Genomic DNA, 18221 nt, shown 5'->3' on the forward strand with positions numbered 1-18221 from the left:
ATGGAAGCAATGTCGCAAAATAATTTTAAAATGAGCATATCTTTAGAATTTCCGATACACAGTTCCGCGCCCGTTGGAAATAAAAAGTTTTTTCCCCGTAGAGTGTTGCCGTTGCTCGCTTTGAAATCCTTAAGTTTGTTAATAAAAAATTCGTTAAATTTTACAAAATATGAAATTGATAAAAAAAATACAATTCCAAATTAAGTCTATCAGATGCCCACATTCGGTGAAAGACTGATGGCTCTAGGTACCGTTGCTTTATCACAATGCGAGAAAAATACATACATTTATGCAGATTCTCCATTATTTAATTTCTTTAAATATAATACAGGGCGATAATATTTGGTGGCAACAGTTTAAAAAGTCAGTCAAGGCAGAAAGTGAATCGACGCAAAATTCTAAAACGAAATTAGTAGCCTTTCTGAGCTAACGCTCCTTTGGACTAAGAACAAAGCGTGGCTAGTTTAAAAAAATTAAAAAGATGTGTAATTCGGTTAACGTTATCAAAGAACCGTGAAACTGTTCTTTGATAACGTTAGGAAAATTTCAGATCTTAATAAAGGATATATATATATATTTAATGTTAGAAATTTGAAAGTCCGACAGGAGAGTGTAATATTACATATCAAAATAAAATTTGTAGAGACACTAGGTTATTTGGAAGCAGGAAAAATGAGCAATGCCTTCACCGGGACTCGAACCACGGACCTTTCGAATATGCGCCGAATGGGCTGGCCACGAAGGAATGCAAAAAAGCGGGAGAAATACCTTATAAATTTATGAAATCAACTTTTAAACTGAGAAAAATTATTATAAACTTGTACTAGTCATTGTGAATTTTTTCGATGTTTGAAACCTGAAGAAAACCTCAGCGCTCTTACCGGTATTCGAATTCCGGAGCTCCCGAACATGTGTTAGACATGCTTCCAGTTACACCAGAAGGCATGCGCGAAAGGATGAAGAAAATACCTGATAAATGTTTTTAACGCAGAAAAAAATGACTGTAGATTTCATTGTAAATAAATAATTTTAAATGCCAGTTAGTGCTTAAGCTGTGTTGGTTTTGAGGCAGTAAATGCAATGAGATTTTTACAGAAGCGATAAGAATGATGAGACAATATGATATAGTACTGAAAATTGGATATCTGAAAACGATGAGATGACCGGAAGAAGCAATTTTTCCATTTCTGCTCAAGACCTGAAACATATTTTTTAAATAAATATAGAAAATCACTCCATTAATATTTTTAAGATTCTTGTTTTAAAAAAGGGCAAGGTTTTTGTTTTATTACGATCTGTGAAAATTTCAGAATTTCTTATCTGATGATGTTTAAGATGTTGAAATTTTAAAATCACTGAAGTCCAATAGTCGAAGAAACGAGAGTTTTTCGATAAATTCAGAAATGGAGTTACAACAGTATTCATACAAGTTTGCTGAAATTTTTTTTTTACCCGCTGTGTTCGGTGATGTTCTATTCGGTCTCACATTTTTAATTCCTTCATTAAACTAAGATATGTATGAAAAATCGTTTAAATATTAAACAAAAAATATAAATCAAATTTTGAAAAAACCCTTTGCCATATTTCGACAAACAAAGTATGTACAAAATTTGTGCTCAATATCTTATTAGGAAGTAGTTTAAAAATTGATGACAACATTTTTATCATAATGACAAATAACATGAATGAGATAAATAAAAGTTTAAGATAATAATAAGGAATTTTCATCTTACCACTGGAAACAAGCTGATTTTCGCTTCTTTTCTTCTTTTCATTTCGTAGTGATCTTTCGTCATCATGGTGATTTGAGTACGACAAGAAATCTTCATCATGAGGAATATCCGGATAGAGATCGCAACAGAAAATAGGGCATTCTTCTGGTAAGCAATCTATTTCTCCCGGATAAGGGTTGTTAAAATCTTCTCGATTTGTCACAGGATGTTGTGGTGGAGATTCCCACGGCGTAGGATCCATTTTACCTGATACCATAATTAATTGGTAGTATAAAATTCATTTTATTCATTTGGTATATATATATATACATATATACCAAATGAATATATATATATATAAAGTTAAACAATTTTTGTCTCTAAATTAAACAGATTTTCTGAAAATTTTGAAAGCATTTTTTTACATTGAGTGAAAAATGTTATTTTAATTCCTGTAAAAATTTTATCTATAAAACTGAGATTAGTTATGAAGCCATAAAAATTATAAATTTTATGTAAAAGAATTCAATTGCTTACCAGGTAATGTGCTTGTTGTTGATTTACTAGATTCTAAAGATGATCGATGTTGAGCAGCGGTTGGAAATAAAGTAGAAAATATGGTATATTTCTCTGGTAAGGGACTTGTTGAATTCGTGAAAGGGGAACTAAAAAAGAAACCTAAATTAGAAATAGTACAACGTATCTCTCTATTATACACAAATATAAAATGATCTCATTAAAATCATAAAATTTGACACCGCAGTTATTCATGCTAGGTTTAAAACAATATTACAGATTTCTTATAACATGCTTTCATTAATATGAAATTATTTAATTAAATTTTTATTTCTGAAAGTATTTATATTATTACTTTTTTCTATGTTTCGATAAACAGAAAAGAGAACGCAACACGACATAAAAACGATTTTCTAAAGTGTTGAGTCCAATATTCAAAAGGCAACTGTACTGGAAACTGCTTCAGAGTATTCTCTGTATACATAACTGTTCCCCGGTAGCATAATGGCAAACCGCACATTGAGTTGATCAGTGTTAACGAATTTCGCTTACTGCGCATGCTCAGTGGTGTACCTTTGGCGTGGAAGGAAATACTAGCGACTAGCATAAGCAACTCTATACAAGCCTGTTAGTCATGTTGGTTTTACTGCTTTAAAAAATTGCAAATCTACGGAAATTTGTTGCGTGCTTATTGCATGTGTTTGTGTTTCATTTCGTTTTGGTTTATTTTGTTCATAAACATTACATTTAATATCAGTTACTTAAATTCAGTAATTCAAATTGGATTTATTCCTTAATTTGTGAAAGTATATACGAATGGCATATTTTGTATCATTTAGCTAATATATCTTGTAAAGCTTCCTGTTTTGTAACGAAAATTTGCGTAGTTTACAATCCACATTTGCACTCTAAGTAATGAAGCAACTTATAACCTAACAAGTTTTAAAACACCGAACTGTATACGCCCAGATAACACAATATCAACCATATACCGTATTTCTCTTCATTTAAAATTGCGCCAACGTTGTAATTGCCCAAAATTCTATTCTGAGCATGCGCAGTAAGCGAAATTCGTTTAACATTGATCAACTCAATGTGCGGTTTGCCATTACGCTTCCCGGTAGTATGTTTCACAAGTGTACATCTGCGTATCCACCGAGGGAGGGGCTGTGGTGATCGCGCCTTGCGCCCTCCGATAAGTGTGGCAACCCTAGAGGAGAAGTTTTTCTTACGAGTAGCGAGCAGAGCGAAACAGGCAGGCTGTCGGGGAGTATGCGCGATGTTCCTAAATAAAGTTTAATTTTTATTGTGCACTATGTCTCGTTAGTATTTATATTAATGCAGTAAGAACATAATCTGTGATATGGAATTCGAGGATTGGTGGTAAAACATAACCGGAAATCTCCATAATGGTAACCTGGACTGTGTTAAATCGTATGAACAGTTCTCAAGCACTTTCGGTTTTGACTACAAGCCATCACTCAAGATCTCCAAACCAGAAGTAATGGATTACATCGGTTTTCATCCTCCGGATCACAGATGAGTAGTAATTATAGATCATTTTATAATTCTGTTTTCTACTTATCATTTAATTTCATTTTCTTTAGTAAAATTTTTGCTTTTATTTTGGCTTAAAAACCTTGCACAATGTCTGATGTTCATGCCGTCCAAATTCCGGTTTATAACCGATCAGACCCATCTTTATGGTTTATTATGTGTGAAAGTACCTTTGCTCTTGCCACCCCCAAACCTATCACAGAATCCATTTCTAAATATAATTATGTAGTTGCTCATCTTCCTCCAGATATTGCTTCAATAGTACGGGATTTACTTATGAAACCAGACCCTATTGATCCATATGCAAAGCTTAAAACTGAGTTAATAAATCGTTCAGGAGAATCTTCTCAGCAAGAAATTCGCCAATTATTATCTGGAGAAGAATTAGGTTCTCGAAAACCTTCCGATTTGCTTAGAAATATGAAACGTCGAGCAGAATCTTTAAATGTTCCTGATAACTTAATGTTAGAATTATTCCTTCAACGTTTGCCTTCGACTCTTCAGTCTATTTTGGCAGCGGTTTCCAATTTAACTGTAGATAAAGCTGCAGAAATTGCCGACAGAATTTTAGAAGTAAATCCAACCCCAGGGACTTGTGCCGTTTCTCGCACAGTCGATCAGTCTCTTGAGGATAAATTATTTAAACAAATAGAAAAATTAAACAAACGTATTGATCGCATTTCTCTTTCTCGTGGTCGCTCGCCAAACCGCGGAGATCGCAATAGAGAAAGAAGCAATTCCAAAAGGAGAGATTATTCTGTTTGCTGGTATCATAGACGTTTTGGGAAAAAGTGTAGAGATGACAAATGTACAAAACCTTGTTCATGGCAGGGAAATGAAACCAGCAAAGAATAGAGGCGACTTATTCTTTGCCTTAAGTTTCACGTCGCCTGTTCGTTCGTGACCGTAGAACAAACCTTTCATTCTTGGTCGATACCGGCTCTGACGTGTCCTTACTTCCAGCAAATAATTCTCAAAAACGGAATTCGTCCCAACAAACACTTTTCGCTGCTAATTCTTCTACTATTCATGTTTATGGTCAAAAAACACTTTCTTTGGATTTCAAATTAAGACGACAGTTTACATGGACTTTTCTTATAGCAAATGTTAGTACACCCATTCTTGGAGCAGATTTTCTCCATTTCTTTGAATTGGTGCCTGATCTCAGAAACAAATGTCTCAAAGATTTAAAAACGCATTTTAAAACCGTCGGTTGCGTGAAAAATGCAAGCATTTATTCAGTAAAAACTGTATTTAGTGATACACCATATCACAAAATTTAAAAAAAATTTCCTTCAGTTACTAGATTACCAGATCCTAACCAACCTGTTAAACATAACACCGTTCATTATATCATAACTAAAGGTCCACCTGTGGTTGCAAAACCTCGTCGGTTAGCTCCAGATCGCTTAAAAATAGCAAAACAAGAATTTCAAACTATGATGCAATTGGGGCATTTGAGACCTTCGAGCAGCAATTATGCATCCCCACTTCACATGGTTCCAAAAAAGGGAAGTCTGGAATGGAGACCTGTAGGAGATTATCGAGCATTGAACGCTCAAAGAATAAAAGACAAATACCCTATTCCATGTTTAGCCGATTTTACTGCTGCATTGCACGGTACTAAAATTTTTAGTCATGTCGACCTGATTAAGGCATACCATCAAATACCAATTAACCCAGCCGACATCCACAAAACCGCCATATGCACACCATTCGGTTTATTCGAAAGTACCCGTATGCAATTCGGCTTATGCAATGCATCCGCGACTTTTCAACGTTTTATAGATGAAGTCACGCGGGATTTAGAAGGCGTTTACGCTTTTGTCGATGACTTGCTCATAGCCTCTAAAGATTCTGAGGAACATTGCAGGCATTTGAAAGCTTTATTTTCCAAACTTCAGGAATATGGACTTTGCATAAATGTTTCAAAATGCACCTTTGGTCAAACATCTATTGATTTCTTAGGTTTTCACCTTAGTGAAAACGGAATTGAACCTCTTCCTGACAAAGTCAAATGTATTTTAGATTTTCCTCAACCTACCACTCTCACTCAGCTTCGCCGATTTTTAGGCATGTTTAACTTTTACAGATGTTTCATACCTAAAGCAGCACATATTCTTTCTCCTTTAATAAAATTGTTAGAAGGCTATATGAATAAAAAGAAATCTCGTTCGCGTGTTCAGGATTCATCCCCACAATTAAATTGGAACGAGAATGCTGAACAAGCCTTTATTGCTGCCAAAAATGCCATTGCTCAGGCTACCCTTTTGAGACACCCTATTCCCGGAGCCCAGCTAAGCATCTGGGTAGATGCCTCAGACGTCGCAATCGGTGGCACACTTATGCAGTTGTCTCAACAAACATGGGAACCTATAGCATTTTTCTCTATGAAACTCAATAAAAGTCAACAGAAATGGTCCGCGTACAATAGGGAATTATTTTCTATTTATTCTGCAATTAAGAAATTCCGACACATGTTAGAGGGCAGAAATTTTATAATTTATACGGATCAAAAACCGTTAATATACGCTTTTAAACAGAACCCTCATAAATGTTCACCTCGACAATTGCGCCATTTAGATTTTATTTCTCAGTACTCTACTGATATTAGGCATGTGCAAGGTTCAAAAAACGTCGTTGCTGACGCTCTTTCAAGAATCGAAATTGATTCCATAACAAAATCTCCATTTTTGGATTTTAAAAAATTTTCGGAAGCTCAACGGCATGATCCGGAGGTACAAGACCTTCTCAAAAACAACACATCATCTTTGAAACTGGAATTTAAACCGTGCCAATATTCTGATGGTAATATTCTTTGTGACATATCAACAGACATTCCTCGTCCATTTGTTCCGAATTCCTTTCGCAGACTCATCTTTAATCATCTGCATAATCTGTCACATCCAGGAATTGCAGCTACTACGAAGCTTATTTGTTCTCGTTATGTATGGCCTGATATGAAACGTCATATCAAAAATTGGGTGAAATCCTGTGAATCTTGCCAAAAATCGAAAATTACTAGGCATACTAAAGCACCACTGGGCACATTCTCTCTTCCTGATGCACGTTTTTCAGAAATCCATATGGATATCGTCGGACCGTTACCTCCATCAGAAGGCAATGTGTACCTTTTGACTCTAATAGATAGATTCTCCAGATGGCCTGAAGCCATTCCCATCCCGGATATGAAAACAGAAACCATTTGCAGAGCCATCTTCAACTGTTGGATATCTCGTTTTGGCTGCCCATCGATCATAACAACAGACCAAGGTTCTCAAATGAGATCCGCACTTTTTGCAGAATTCACGCGCATTTTGGGTACGAACAGAATCACAACAACAGCCTATCATCCAATGTCAAACGGCATTGTTGAACGATTTCATCGACATTTAAAATCTTCTCTCAAGGCTCACGAGACCAATAACTGGACTGAAACACTACCAGTTGTTATGCTTGGTATTCGGACAGCCGTAAAGGAAGATCTACAGTCATCTTGTGCTGAACTGGTGTACGGCACAACTCTCAAGCTGCCTAGTGATATGATAACGTCATCTAAGATATCTCCGTATGGCACACAATTTATCACGAATCTTAGGCATAGAATGCAACAATTGAATCCAATAGCAACATCTGCACATTGCCAAGAAAAATGTTACGTAAGTGCTACCTTAAAGTCGTGTACGCATGTATACTTACGTGTCGATCGAGTAAAGCCACCTCTGTGCCAACCATACACAGGTCCGCATAAAGTCCTTTCTAGAACGGACAAAACTTTCACAATTGATGTTAACGGTCTGAAATCTACTGTGTCTATAGACCGTGTGAAACCAGCCTATTTGCTTTCGGACTCTAATTTGCCTGAACTGAAAACAAATAAAGACTTAAAGACAGTTCAGCAGAATAAATCTGCAAACGAACTCTCTAAGACACAAACTGTCACCAGATCGGGAAGACATGTTCACTTCCCTAAGAAACTTGCTTCTTACATAACAATTTAAAACATTTTTTTTAAATTCATATCTTAACATATTTCTTGTTATTTCATGTTTATTATACCTTGTTTATTTACCTTGTTATATATTGAATTTCATTTTGATCTATTCTAATTTTGTAATCATGTAAAAATACCCGACAGTACGGATACTCTGAGATAATTTCATAACCTATGTCGTTCCTTTGAATAGCCATTAAAGGAACTGGGGGGAAACTCTGTGGTGATGGCGATAAGGAGCGCGCCTTGCGCCCTCCGATAAGTGTGGCAACCCTAGAGGAGAAGTTTTTCTTACGAGTAGCGAGCAGAGCGAAACAGGCAGGCTGTCGGGGAGTATGCGCGATGTTCCTAAATAAAGTTTAATTTTTATTGTGCACTATGTCTCGTTAGTATTTATATTAATGCAGTAAGAACATAATCTGTGATATGGAATTCGAGGATTGGTGGTAAAACATAACCGGAAATCTCCATAGGGCTTTTAGGATGGACCAATGGACATCCAGTAATATTTCTATCATGTTACATGATCTTTCGCATGCTTTAAGATTTAAACAAGATGGTTGAAAATATTCTGCCACGCAATTTTCTGTAATAAAATAATTAAAGCATCGTCGATTTCTTTTGAAAATTTTCATTGCGAAGTTAGATCAAACATAGGCAATTGTGAAGATTTCACTACCTGGCTGAAAGAATTTGAAATAAACACTAACACATGTTGGATTTTCAGCAAAACTATCAGTCTGAAATATTACTTAATAAGTGGTAAATAAGATGAAGAAAGAAATATGTGATAAACATCTGAGCCCAAATGCTATCTTTACATAAAACTAAGCATATGAGAAAAATATTTACTCCAATAATATATGTAAATAGAAGTCAGCACTTTTATTGCAGTCTATATGAAAAAGATGTTCTATAATAATAGCCAATGCAGAATCTTATTCAAAGTGAATTTTCCTAATTTTTCATTTGTATATATTTAGTGTGTTAAATTTCACGTTTAATAACTGCTCACTCTTATGTTCTGTCTGCACAAGAAATACTCATCATACAGAATAAATTTATTTTATTCACAACGAATATATTCAATTTAATCACATATAACTTTTAATGTTAACAATGGATATACTCAGGTCATATGCAATATGTATTCTGAAAAAATACATATTGCATATGAATTCACTTTAAAAATCAAAAGAATGCAAGCATTGAAATAAGAAAACACTAGATTCATTGTAACACTTCCCGCCTTTCTCAGCTCAATTAAAATAAAACTTTACACTTGAATTCTTTTAATCCACAGGTGTTAGTAAATGCATAATATTCGAGGCTAATTGTACCTTGAGTCATTTCCTCGAAAGCGATAATATGCCATGAACATCAATCCAAATGTTAATGCGTGATAAAAATCGTGAAAGTGAAATGTCAGCGATTAATTAAATTCATAAAACGAAAGCACTACGGGATTTTGTACTATTACGCCATACATTTATAATTGCGAAACAAATACAAATTAAAACGTAAACAACATACGCTCTTATTCACGAAGATTTAGCGTCACAAGAGCAATAGAAGCTCATTGGTCTATTTTCGAAACCCCTCCCTGAGTGGCTACGCTGATGTGCACTTGTGAAATATGCTTCCCGGTATTTTGGTATACGCTACTTTAAGAAATTTCTTTAAGAAATACTTTAAGCAATCCTCCTTTTATATGCGGCTTATAAGGAGCGTTGCAGTCGCCCATGATATGCGCATAGACTAAAATTATAATCATTTACATATTTCATTACGGTATGCACATCATGGAAGTTTCATGCTCTTTAGATGGTTCCTTCATGGTGCTTATTTTGAATGATTAGCAGTTTAATATTCAGTACTGGCAAAAGTACCAGTCGTTGTCCGGATTTTATGTAGAGTGAAAAAGCTCCGCTTAACCCTCTAAGCGGCAAGCTGTAAAATTATATACGGCCTAGAATGTTTTTTGTGATACCTGTACGAACGTATATATACGTGCATAATAAAATATGTCAAAGAAATTAAGGCAATATATCAGAAGTACACAAATCCAAGTATGTAATACCAAGAGAGTTTTTACATAAAAATCAAAAAAAAAAAAAAAAAAAAATTCTCATAGTAGTTTTGGGAAATTTGTGCTTTCTTACCGAAAACCCTGGCGGCTCAGAGGGTTAAAGTGAAAAGCTCTGCATAAGCTATTTTCGAAATTTTATGTAGCCAACAACCTTCCTCTTGTTTTGAAGGTCAAATGTGTCAAATTTCATCAAGATCGGAATAAAACTATAGATTTATATGAAAGATAAACACATAGACAGTTCTCTGTTTATATAGATTGCGAATCGCTAGGTCAGAAAGTTAAATTTAATATGAAAATGTTTTAATTTAACAAATGTCAGAAAGTTAAATTTAATATGAAAATGTTTTAATTTATTAAGTTGATAAGACTATTTTTTTATGGTTATTTCTTGCGAAGTCACATCACGGCACATCTATACATAAGCCTGTACATTGGAAGAATTGGAGGAAACTATTCGCCGAGAAATCGGTCAAATTGAAAGAGCGATGTTGGAAAGAGTTGACGCCAGCTTCCAAGAACGTCTTCAGAATTGCATCAATGAAAACGGACATCCCATAGGAGATGTTACATTCCAAACTTAATTTTATCGAATATTATTTTAATAAGAATACAAATCTATCAATAAATCTTTTTAAGAAAAAATTAACAATTTTTATGATAAAAAAAACGTTCCTTCATCACACCTATAATTCAAGTATTATCAAAATATTACAGATAATTGATTACCTTTAACCTTTGAGAATATTTCCTCAACTTAGCAAAAGAAATAATCAAAAATTTCTTGCTTATTTTTATGTTTTTAGTACTATGAATTTGTAAGGTATCTTTAGGATTACCAATTCTCCTTTCATAGTGTGACTTGATATGACTTATTATTTTGTTTATGTACTTAAATGTGATTAAACTTTGTTGATTCGTTAAACTAAATATGATTTTGCTTTACCTCTCTCTATATATATTTCAGAAACAATTGAAAACGAAAACATTTCTTTTTCTGCTGCAAATAATATATATATTCTTAGAATAAATTAGTGTCACTTTTGCGTAATAAAACTCGGCAAAGTAAAGAAAAAAAGCTTTATTCTTTTCAGCATGTTTCATAATAATCCTAGTACATATGAATTATAAATATTGTTGTCTGTTACACCATCAAAGTGTTAAATATTTTAAACTACCATCTGAAAAGCTATTAAAAATTTAAATCGCTTGCGCAAAAGAATGACTAATACTCTTCGCACAACTGAGAAAATGTGTCTTCAGAATTTAATAGCTGAGAACACGAAAGAGAAAATACGATAAGTTTTAAAAATTAATTTACCTTTTTACTTGTATCACTAGAGGCGCTAAGAATGGCGAGTTTTGTCTACTTTGCCACTCCATGATATAAAGCGTTGCCAGTGCCATGAGGCTGAAAGGAACAACATTACGGAAAATAATGCAACGAAAAATTCATACACTCACATTTAAGTAAACATTTTATAATTTTTTAATTTCTAAAAGTATAGGTTAATCAATAAATCCGTGACTTATTAAAAAAATTATTAGTAAGAAAAGTGTAAACAATAAGAACACAAAGTTTACAGATGTTACTACAATAATTAATTTTTCTCCCTTTGCAAAGTTAATCGATAACAATCATTTGACTTTCTTCGAGTGACTCTTTTGTCACATTATGTTTATTTGAATGAGATAAAAATGTTTGCTATCCTTCAGATTTTTTTAAAGACATGCAAATGTCATTTCGCAACACAATGGGGCATCCTCTTATTAAAGTAAAGTAATGCCAGCCTGTACGAAAGAAATATTTTTCTTAAATATAGACTACGATATTTCTTAAATATAGAAAATATATAATATTTTTCTTAAATATAGATTTCTTAAATGTAGACTATAATATATTTCTTAAATTAGCACAAAAGAATGTCCATTTCGTTTTCCAGACATTACTCTGCTTGTAGAGGCATAACAAAAACTAAGCGTGCGTATCACGAAAGATACTGTATAAATTAAAATATGAATTTTCAAGAAATTGAGACTATTCAGCACTCAGTTTTAGGAATTCAGCAATCAATTCAACATCGGTTAGACATTCGAGCAGCAAAAGGCACACACCGATATTTAGTAATGATTCTATCAAAAAGGTACTTTTTTAATCACAGTAGCAATATTTATAAATTTTGTGTTTCTGTTTCTTTGCAAATATGTGGTTGTAACGAAAGTTTTTCGTCAAAAAATGTTCATAAAGTTAAAAAAAACATGAAAGCAGTTTCTTTAGTACAAGTACTAATCACCACCCAAATCTATGCCAACGTTTTGGTATTTTTTTTTCAAAACCTTCGGTCCTGAATCTTGGTGTCCGCGTGTCCAAAAACAGATCAACATCATTTCGGACGTCCTGTGCAGAATGGAAGATAACGCTAGCAAGATGTACTAGCTGCAGGTGTGGGAAAAAGTAGAAGTCCGAAAAGCGGCATCCAGCAATTGAAGTTATAACGTCAAGTTTATACGATGCACAGCGCGACTAATGGACCTGGCACTAACGTTTAACTCCTTTGCAAGTCCTCGAATGGTTGCATACATTAAAAAAATCTGAAGGATAGCAAAACGTTTCATCTCATTCTTCCACAAGTTCTCGCAGGCGGGCCTCATCAACATCAGTAGGCCGGCCAGAGCGCTCTGCTTCTTGAATGTCATAATTCTTGTTTTTGACACTTCACAGTGTCATATGCAACATTAATACCTAAAGCTATACACATGATTTGCCGACATTCTGTAGCTGACGTTTTGCAACAGAACTAGAAGTAAACGATGGTTCTAATCTGGTAGCGTGATAGTTCCATTTCAGACGTCTCGTACGTAATAACGGCATTTTTTTTTTTTTTTTTTTTTTTTTTTTTTTTTTTTTTTTTTTTTTTTACAAATTTTACAATACAGTGTTCTAAAGCAAGTTTTTTTTCAAACGGCAAAAAGCGTTTGACATAATATTTTTAAACACGACAACGCGAACTGTTTGCGCAGACGACATTTGCGGTGCAGTGAAACTTTTGTTAAAACCCGATATTTTTCTAAATGTGTAAAGGATTTGAAATCACTTTGTACCATAATATTACAAAGGAGAAAAAGACTCCATTAAACAGTTCGGAAAAAGAAAGAGTGAATTTGAATATTTCAAGCTGTAATCAATTAATCAATGGACACCATTTCAAATGCTAAAAACGAACTATTTGATTCATCTATAAAATTTTGGTTAAATTCTTTATTATTAAGATTTGCTTTCTTTTTTCAAAAGTTTTTACGCTCCTTGTAATAAGAACGTATTTTTCTCTTTGTACTTTTCCTAAGAAAATGCTGTGTCGTTTTATAAAATTTCTGAGAATTAACCGGTGTATTTGCTAAGAAGAATTTTGTTTCTGTTAAAAATATTGAAATGAGATCAGTTCTCTTAAGATTTGAAATGTACTAAGCTCCATTTATTGAACTTAAAACAAACAAAATAAAAGCCTAAATTTTACCTAACTTCTGTGAATGTTTAGAAATATCTGTAAGGAAACAAGATTTAAAAAAAGCGATTTTATTCTTGAAATTAATTCAATAAAATAGAAAAAAAAATTTAAACAGTTTTATCGTCTTTACGAACTGGATCTACTAAACGTCTTATTAGATGGGGTGCTTAAGGCCACGTCTAGAGCTTTTCGGCTTCTGAGCATGCAGTAAAGTCAGAACTCTTTGTTGAGTTTTAAAATCTGTAAGCTTATTAATGATATTTTTATAATAAGAGTTTTTAGAACATCTTTTTTTTCTGCTTACAGTATTGTCAGGTCATTAAACTTTTGTTGGAAAATAGTTTTGCATAAATGTTCAAGCTTGGTACAAAAGAGAAAGTTCATTTTGGCATTGTTCATTGGTAATGCTCATTAAAATTTAAGAAAATTATTCCGACTTTAGAAAATGCAGAGATAAATTTGATTTTTATTATAAAATTCAATTTTTAAGAGGCAGTAACTCTATCCTCAACTTTATTAAATATATCAGATATTAAATTCTCGTTTTCAATTCATCAGCATTGAAATCTTTCTATGAATTCCCTAAAATATAAGGTCTTAGGCCGACCAATGGCCAGTTGCATAAGACCGTTAAACAATTGTAGTTCGATCCGGATATAAACCCAGGTGAACGACCTGGCTGCATGTACGCTTTCGTAGTTTCCTTCATAGGTAATTTGAATACGAACCAGTTTCTCTTAGAAAATTTTTCACTAAAGCTTTTTTCCCTTTACGCAGATACCCCTAGTATACTTTTCGATAGTAATAAATTCAATTCTGTATAAGTTGTACAACACAAGTAAGTTGCTTTTTCACCATAATTACATATAAATTTTAATACATTATAAGCATTACCTTATAAAAATTAGAGATTATTCTCACAAACACGATTAAAATATGCTCAGCTCATTCTAGAAGCTTTAGCTCATTAAAATGATAAAGTGGTTTTTTTTTCCGGGATATGTATTTATATTGAATTGGAAGAATTATATCCAACTTCATTTACAAGCTTGTTGCTAATATTTTTAATAAGTTACACTGTCATATAATGACAGGAATATAACTTTTCTAAAAGACATATATATGAAACAAATTCGAATTAATCCAATTTCATAAATGCTGCAGTCGCTTCTACTGGAACAATTAGCCTTAATTTCATTTTATAGATAATTTGTCTAATGCTTTTTTAGATGTTACTATAGTGCTCTTTTGAGGCTTCGATTGGATCAATTAGTGCAGATCCTCTTATATTTAACATCTGTTTTACAACTAATTATTTCTTCATCATACAGTTTTCTAACATTATCCTTCGGTGAGTAAATACAAAGTAAAAAAGTAGTTATTGAATTATATATAAAAAAACAAAACCTGTTAAAATGACGTCTAAATCATTGGAAATATTTTTATACGTTGTGTTACAAATAGTTTTAGACTTCCTTACCAGCAAGCCATAATGATGACGAGAAGGATGATTGTGGACTGAATAAAATGACTGGAACATGAATCCATATGACGTTTAGACAAGTGTTTCGAACACGTGTGATGGCAGCGATGCTTTCCTCTTGATGTAACGCTGCTTATGCGACTGTGAGGGAAGAAAATGCAAACTAGTTAAATCTCCAAAGCTGTATTTTCCTTCTGAACATTCATTTAATATTTGTCAATTTTTAAACATTATACTAACGTAACCAATTTCTGTTATTCTCACAATATGAGTACAACAAAAGAGAGATTTCAAAGAGGTGTCAGAAAGAAAAATTGTACATTAAAGTGTTTAAAAAACGAAAGGAAAGTATATTTTGTTAGTTTTCAGAAATCTTAAATGTTCGTAAATGGCATATAGCACAGAGAAATGCACACTAATAAAATGTTTCAAATACGTAGTATCTTTTTCACCAATAATTAGTGTAGTATAATCTCAAAATTTTATCAGTTTCGTTTATTAAGAGATTTTGGCTATAAGAAATAAATTCTGATTTTTCTTTCTGTGTTCTTATATCGAAAGTTGACTGCATAAGAATTTTTAAGAAAAATTATGATGATGCATTTAGCTAAAGGCAAAGATTAAACAGTAATTAGAAACATTTAAAAATTAGTATTTAGTTGAAATGATGAAAAATTAGTTACAATGAGAAAAATAAAAGAATAAAAAATTATGTAAAAGTCTGAAATATTTCAGATTTTAACGGTCGCCCATGGAGGTTTATTAATGTTTTTATCCTCTCGCTAAGCTCGCAATCTACGTGTCTACTGTTACACTCACTAACCCACTTTTTTTGGGGGGGGGCTTTTTTTAGCTTAATTATTAAGCATAATTTTCTTTGCACACCCATATACAATTCAACAGAAAAATTACAAAGATTTTAAAAGTAGCATAGCTGTATACGTTTAAAATTCCCGATGCAGCGTTAAATGTTGGCATACACTTTATCAGGCTTTTCTCAGTTCCCCATATCAATGTTGAGTTTCCTGACTAAGATGGCTTTACAAAACATTTTTTTTTATTATTAACCCTTTCTGTGTTTACTTTATTTATTAAATATCACATTCTTGATGCTTATGCCACATTAAAAATCAATTCAACAGCAAAATCACAAAATATTTAAAAACAGCTTGAATACAAAAATGTTTATTTCCGTATTGTCACTGCTTGCTTTGAAATCCTTGAGTTTGCTAATAAAAAATTCTTTAAAATTTAAAAATTTTAAAATCTTTAAAAATATGAAATGTATATATTCATGCATATTCTTCATAACTTAATTTCTCTAAATATAATATACGGCGATAATATTTGATGGCAACAATCAGAAAAATGATACACCGTTTATAGTGATTCAAGGAAAATGCCTTTTTGAGATTAATAGCCCATACGGGACTAACGTTCATTTTGGCATAAAATGAATAAATAAAGAATAATATTGAAAAACTTAAACTTTTGACAAAATATTTCTTAATTCAGAAAAAAAATAATCGAGTTTCTTATTCTTAAATAAAATATTTCGAATCTAGTGCACATTTTTACGGAATTTAATTGAAATATTTTCAAACTAAGACATGTATTTTTGTATACTATAACACAATATTGAGGAATGGCAATTAAGGATATATATCAAGAAAACATTAATTAAATATTTATGTTATTTACATAATTTATAATATAATATTCTAAATATTGCAAACTAATATTTACCTGAGATCTGTAGCGGTAGATTTGAGACTATCTTTCCTTTTCATGCTACTCAATTTTCGATTAATTCTTTCTAGTTCGTCAATCCTGTTTTCAAGATTGTCCGTAACTTTACACAGTTCTTTTACAGCTCCGACATTTTCCATAAATATACGTTCCTTGAAGGCAAATAATGCATCAGTAAGATATTTTAAATTTAGACCCAATAATAACTTTAATAAAAGAAACGAAGTGAAAATTTTTCTCAATATAATAACGTTAAAGAAGTTTAATTGAACTTGCATTATAATTTCAAAATTTAGTATGCTTTAAGTTTTGAAGAATTTAAAATTAATTCAGCCCTTTCGTATTTGTCTGATATAACGCGCCTGATATAATATGTTAATAAAATATTATCTTTATGATTGTTGTTTGAATGAGTTTACTGATTTAAAAGCTTTTTGCCAGGTTCATATACAAAACAGGATTTTAAGGTAATATATATATATACACACACACACATATGGTTGTTATATATATATACATAGTTATTATATATATATATATATATACATATATGTTATATATATATACATATATATATATATATATATATATTTATAAAGTATTAAAAAAAGTATCTGTGATCAAAGTATAAAAAAATTCTAACTTTAATTTGAAAATTGTAAGTAGGAAGAATATACAAAATTAAAGATAGTTTTAATCACGAATATTTACAAGGAATAGTGTTTGAATTTGCAAGAAATTTTCAAATTAATGCAATATATGCATCACAATGACGACGGATCTCATTTACGAGATGCAGATTGGCTTTCCTGAACACCACGTCGCCAGAATTAGAGTAGCTATCTGAGATGTCCGGGTGTCCTCTGTTTATTTTGTTGTCTCCTTGATTCATGTATTGCAGCTGATTGTCGTTCTTTTGAACAAGTCTTGAAATATCAAACACTATTTCTTGTAAATATCCGTGACTAAAATGACTTTTTCTTTCTTCATAATGTGTTTTCGCATTCTCATTAGACATTCCTCCTCAAACTGTATTATGAAACTATTATTTTACCATGTTCCATAAGCCCTTAAAGTTGTAACCCTCCATTCTGTTACTTTAGATATTGCCAATTTTGTCAGTCTTATTCTTGTATATACTGCTTTAGAAACAAATAACTTTGCCAACCAATCATTCACTCACAAGTAAACCTTCTCTCCTTTGATACCGGTTTTCCGGAAACGCATATATTTTCTGAAAGCTTATATCACAAGTAGAAAAACTGTGAAGTCTTAGGGGAAGAGGAACAAGCGTTTAGGAGCTATAGAATCCACAAAGTATCATTGAAGTGTGTATAGATGGACATATTTCCGTAATGGCGTCTCTATTTCTTGTATGTTCATGCATTATCTGCTTCCGAAGTACCTGATGATAGCGTCCTACAAAATGAACTGGTACCTGAAAGATTTACGGGTAAGATTCAGCCTCTAGATATTCACTTTTTCAGCCACTACAAATCTTTTGTTCGTTACATAACGGGCACAATCATTTTGCAGTCCGTTGCACTATATCAATTCAGCACTTCTCGTTTTAAGAACTTGATTAAATATGCTTTTTATAGGAGCAGATACTTGG

General features: G+C 32.5%; 1 protein-coding gene across 2 annotated transcripts in view; it reads right to left on the reverse strand.

Moving 5' to 3' along the window:
• LOC118197771 (uncharacterized) overlaps nt 1-18221 on the reverse strand; it is a 186379-nt gene that overhangs the window by 14723 nt on the left and 153435 nt on the right. For both annotated transcript variants that reach the window (XM_085811954.1, XM_085811953.1), the window contains exons 15-19: nt 16604-16758; nt 14855-14998; nt 11190-11279; nt 2250-2377; nt 1734-1979 (exon numbers count right to left, since the gene is read on the reverse strand). In XM_085811954.1, coding sequence (XP_085668080.1) covers nt 1734-1979; nt 2250-2377; nt 11190-11279; nt 14855-14998; nt 16604-16758 — 763 coding nt within the window. The remainder of the gene's footprint in view (nt 1-1733; nt 1980-2249; nt 2378-11189; nt 11280-14854; nt 14999-16603; nt 16759-18221) is intronic.

This window comes from Stegodyphus dumicola, chromosome 2 (genome assembly GCF_044657685.1).
Source record: "Stegodyphus dumicola isolate Sdum_Otavi_A_Nest chromosome 2, ASM4465768v1".
Taxonomy (NCBI): Eukaryota; Metazoa; Arthropoda; class Arachnida; order Araneae; family Eresidae; genus Stegodyphus; species Stegodyphus dumicola.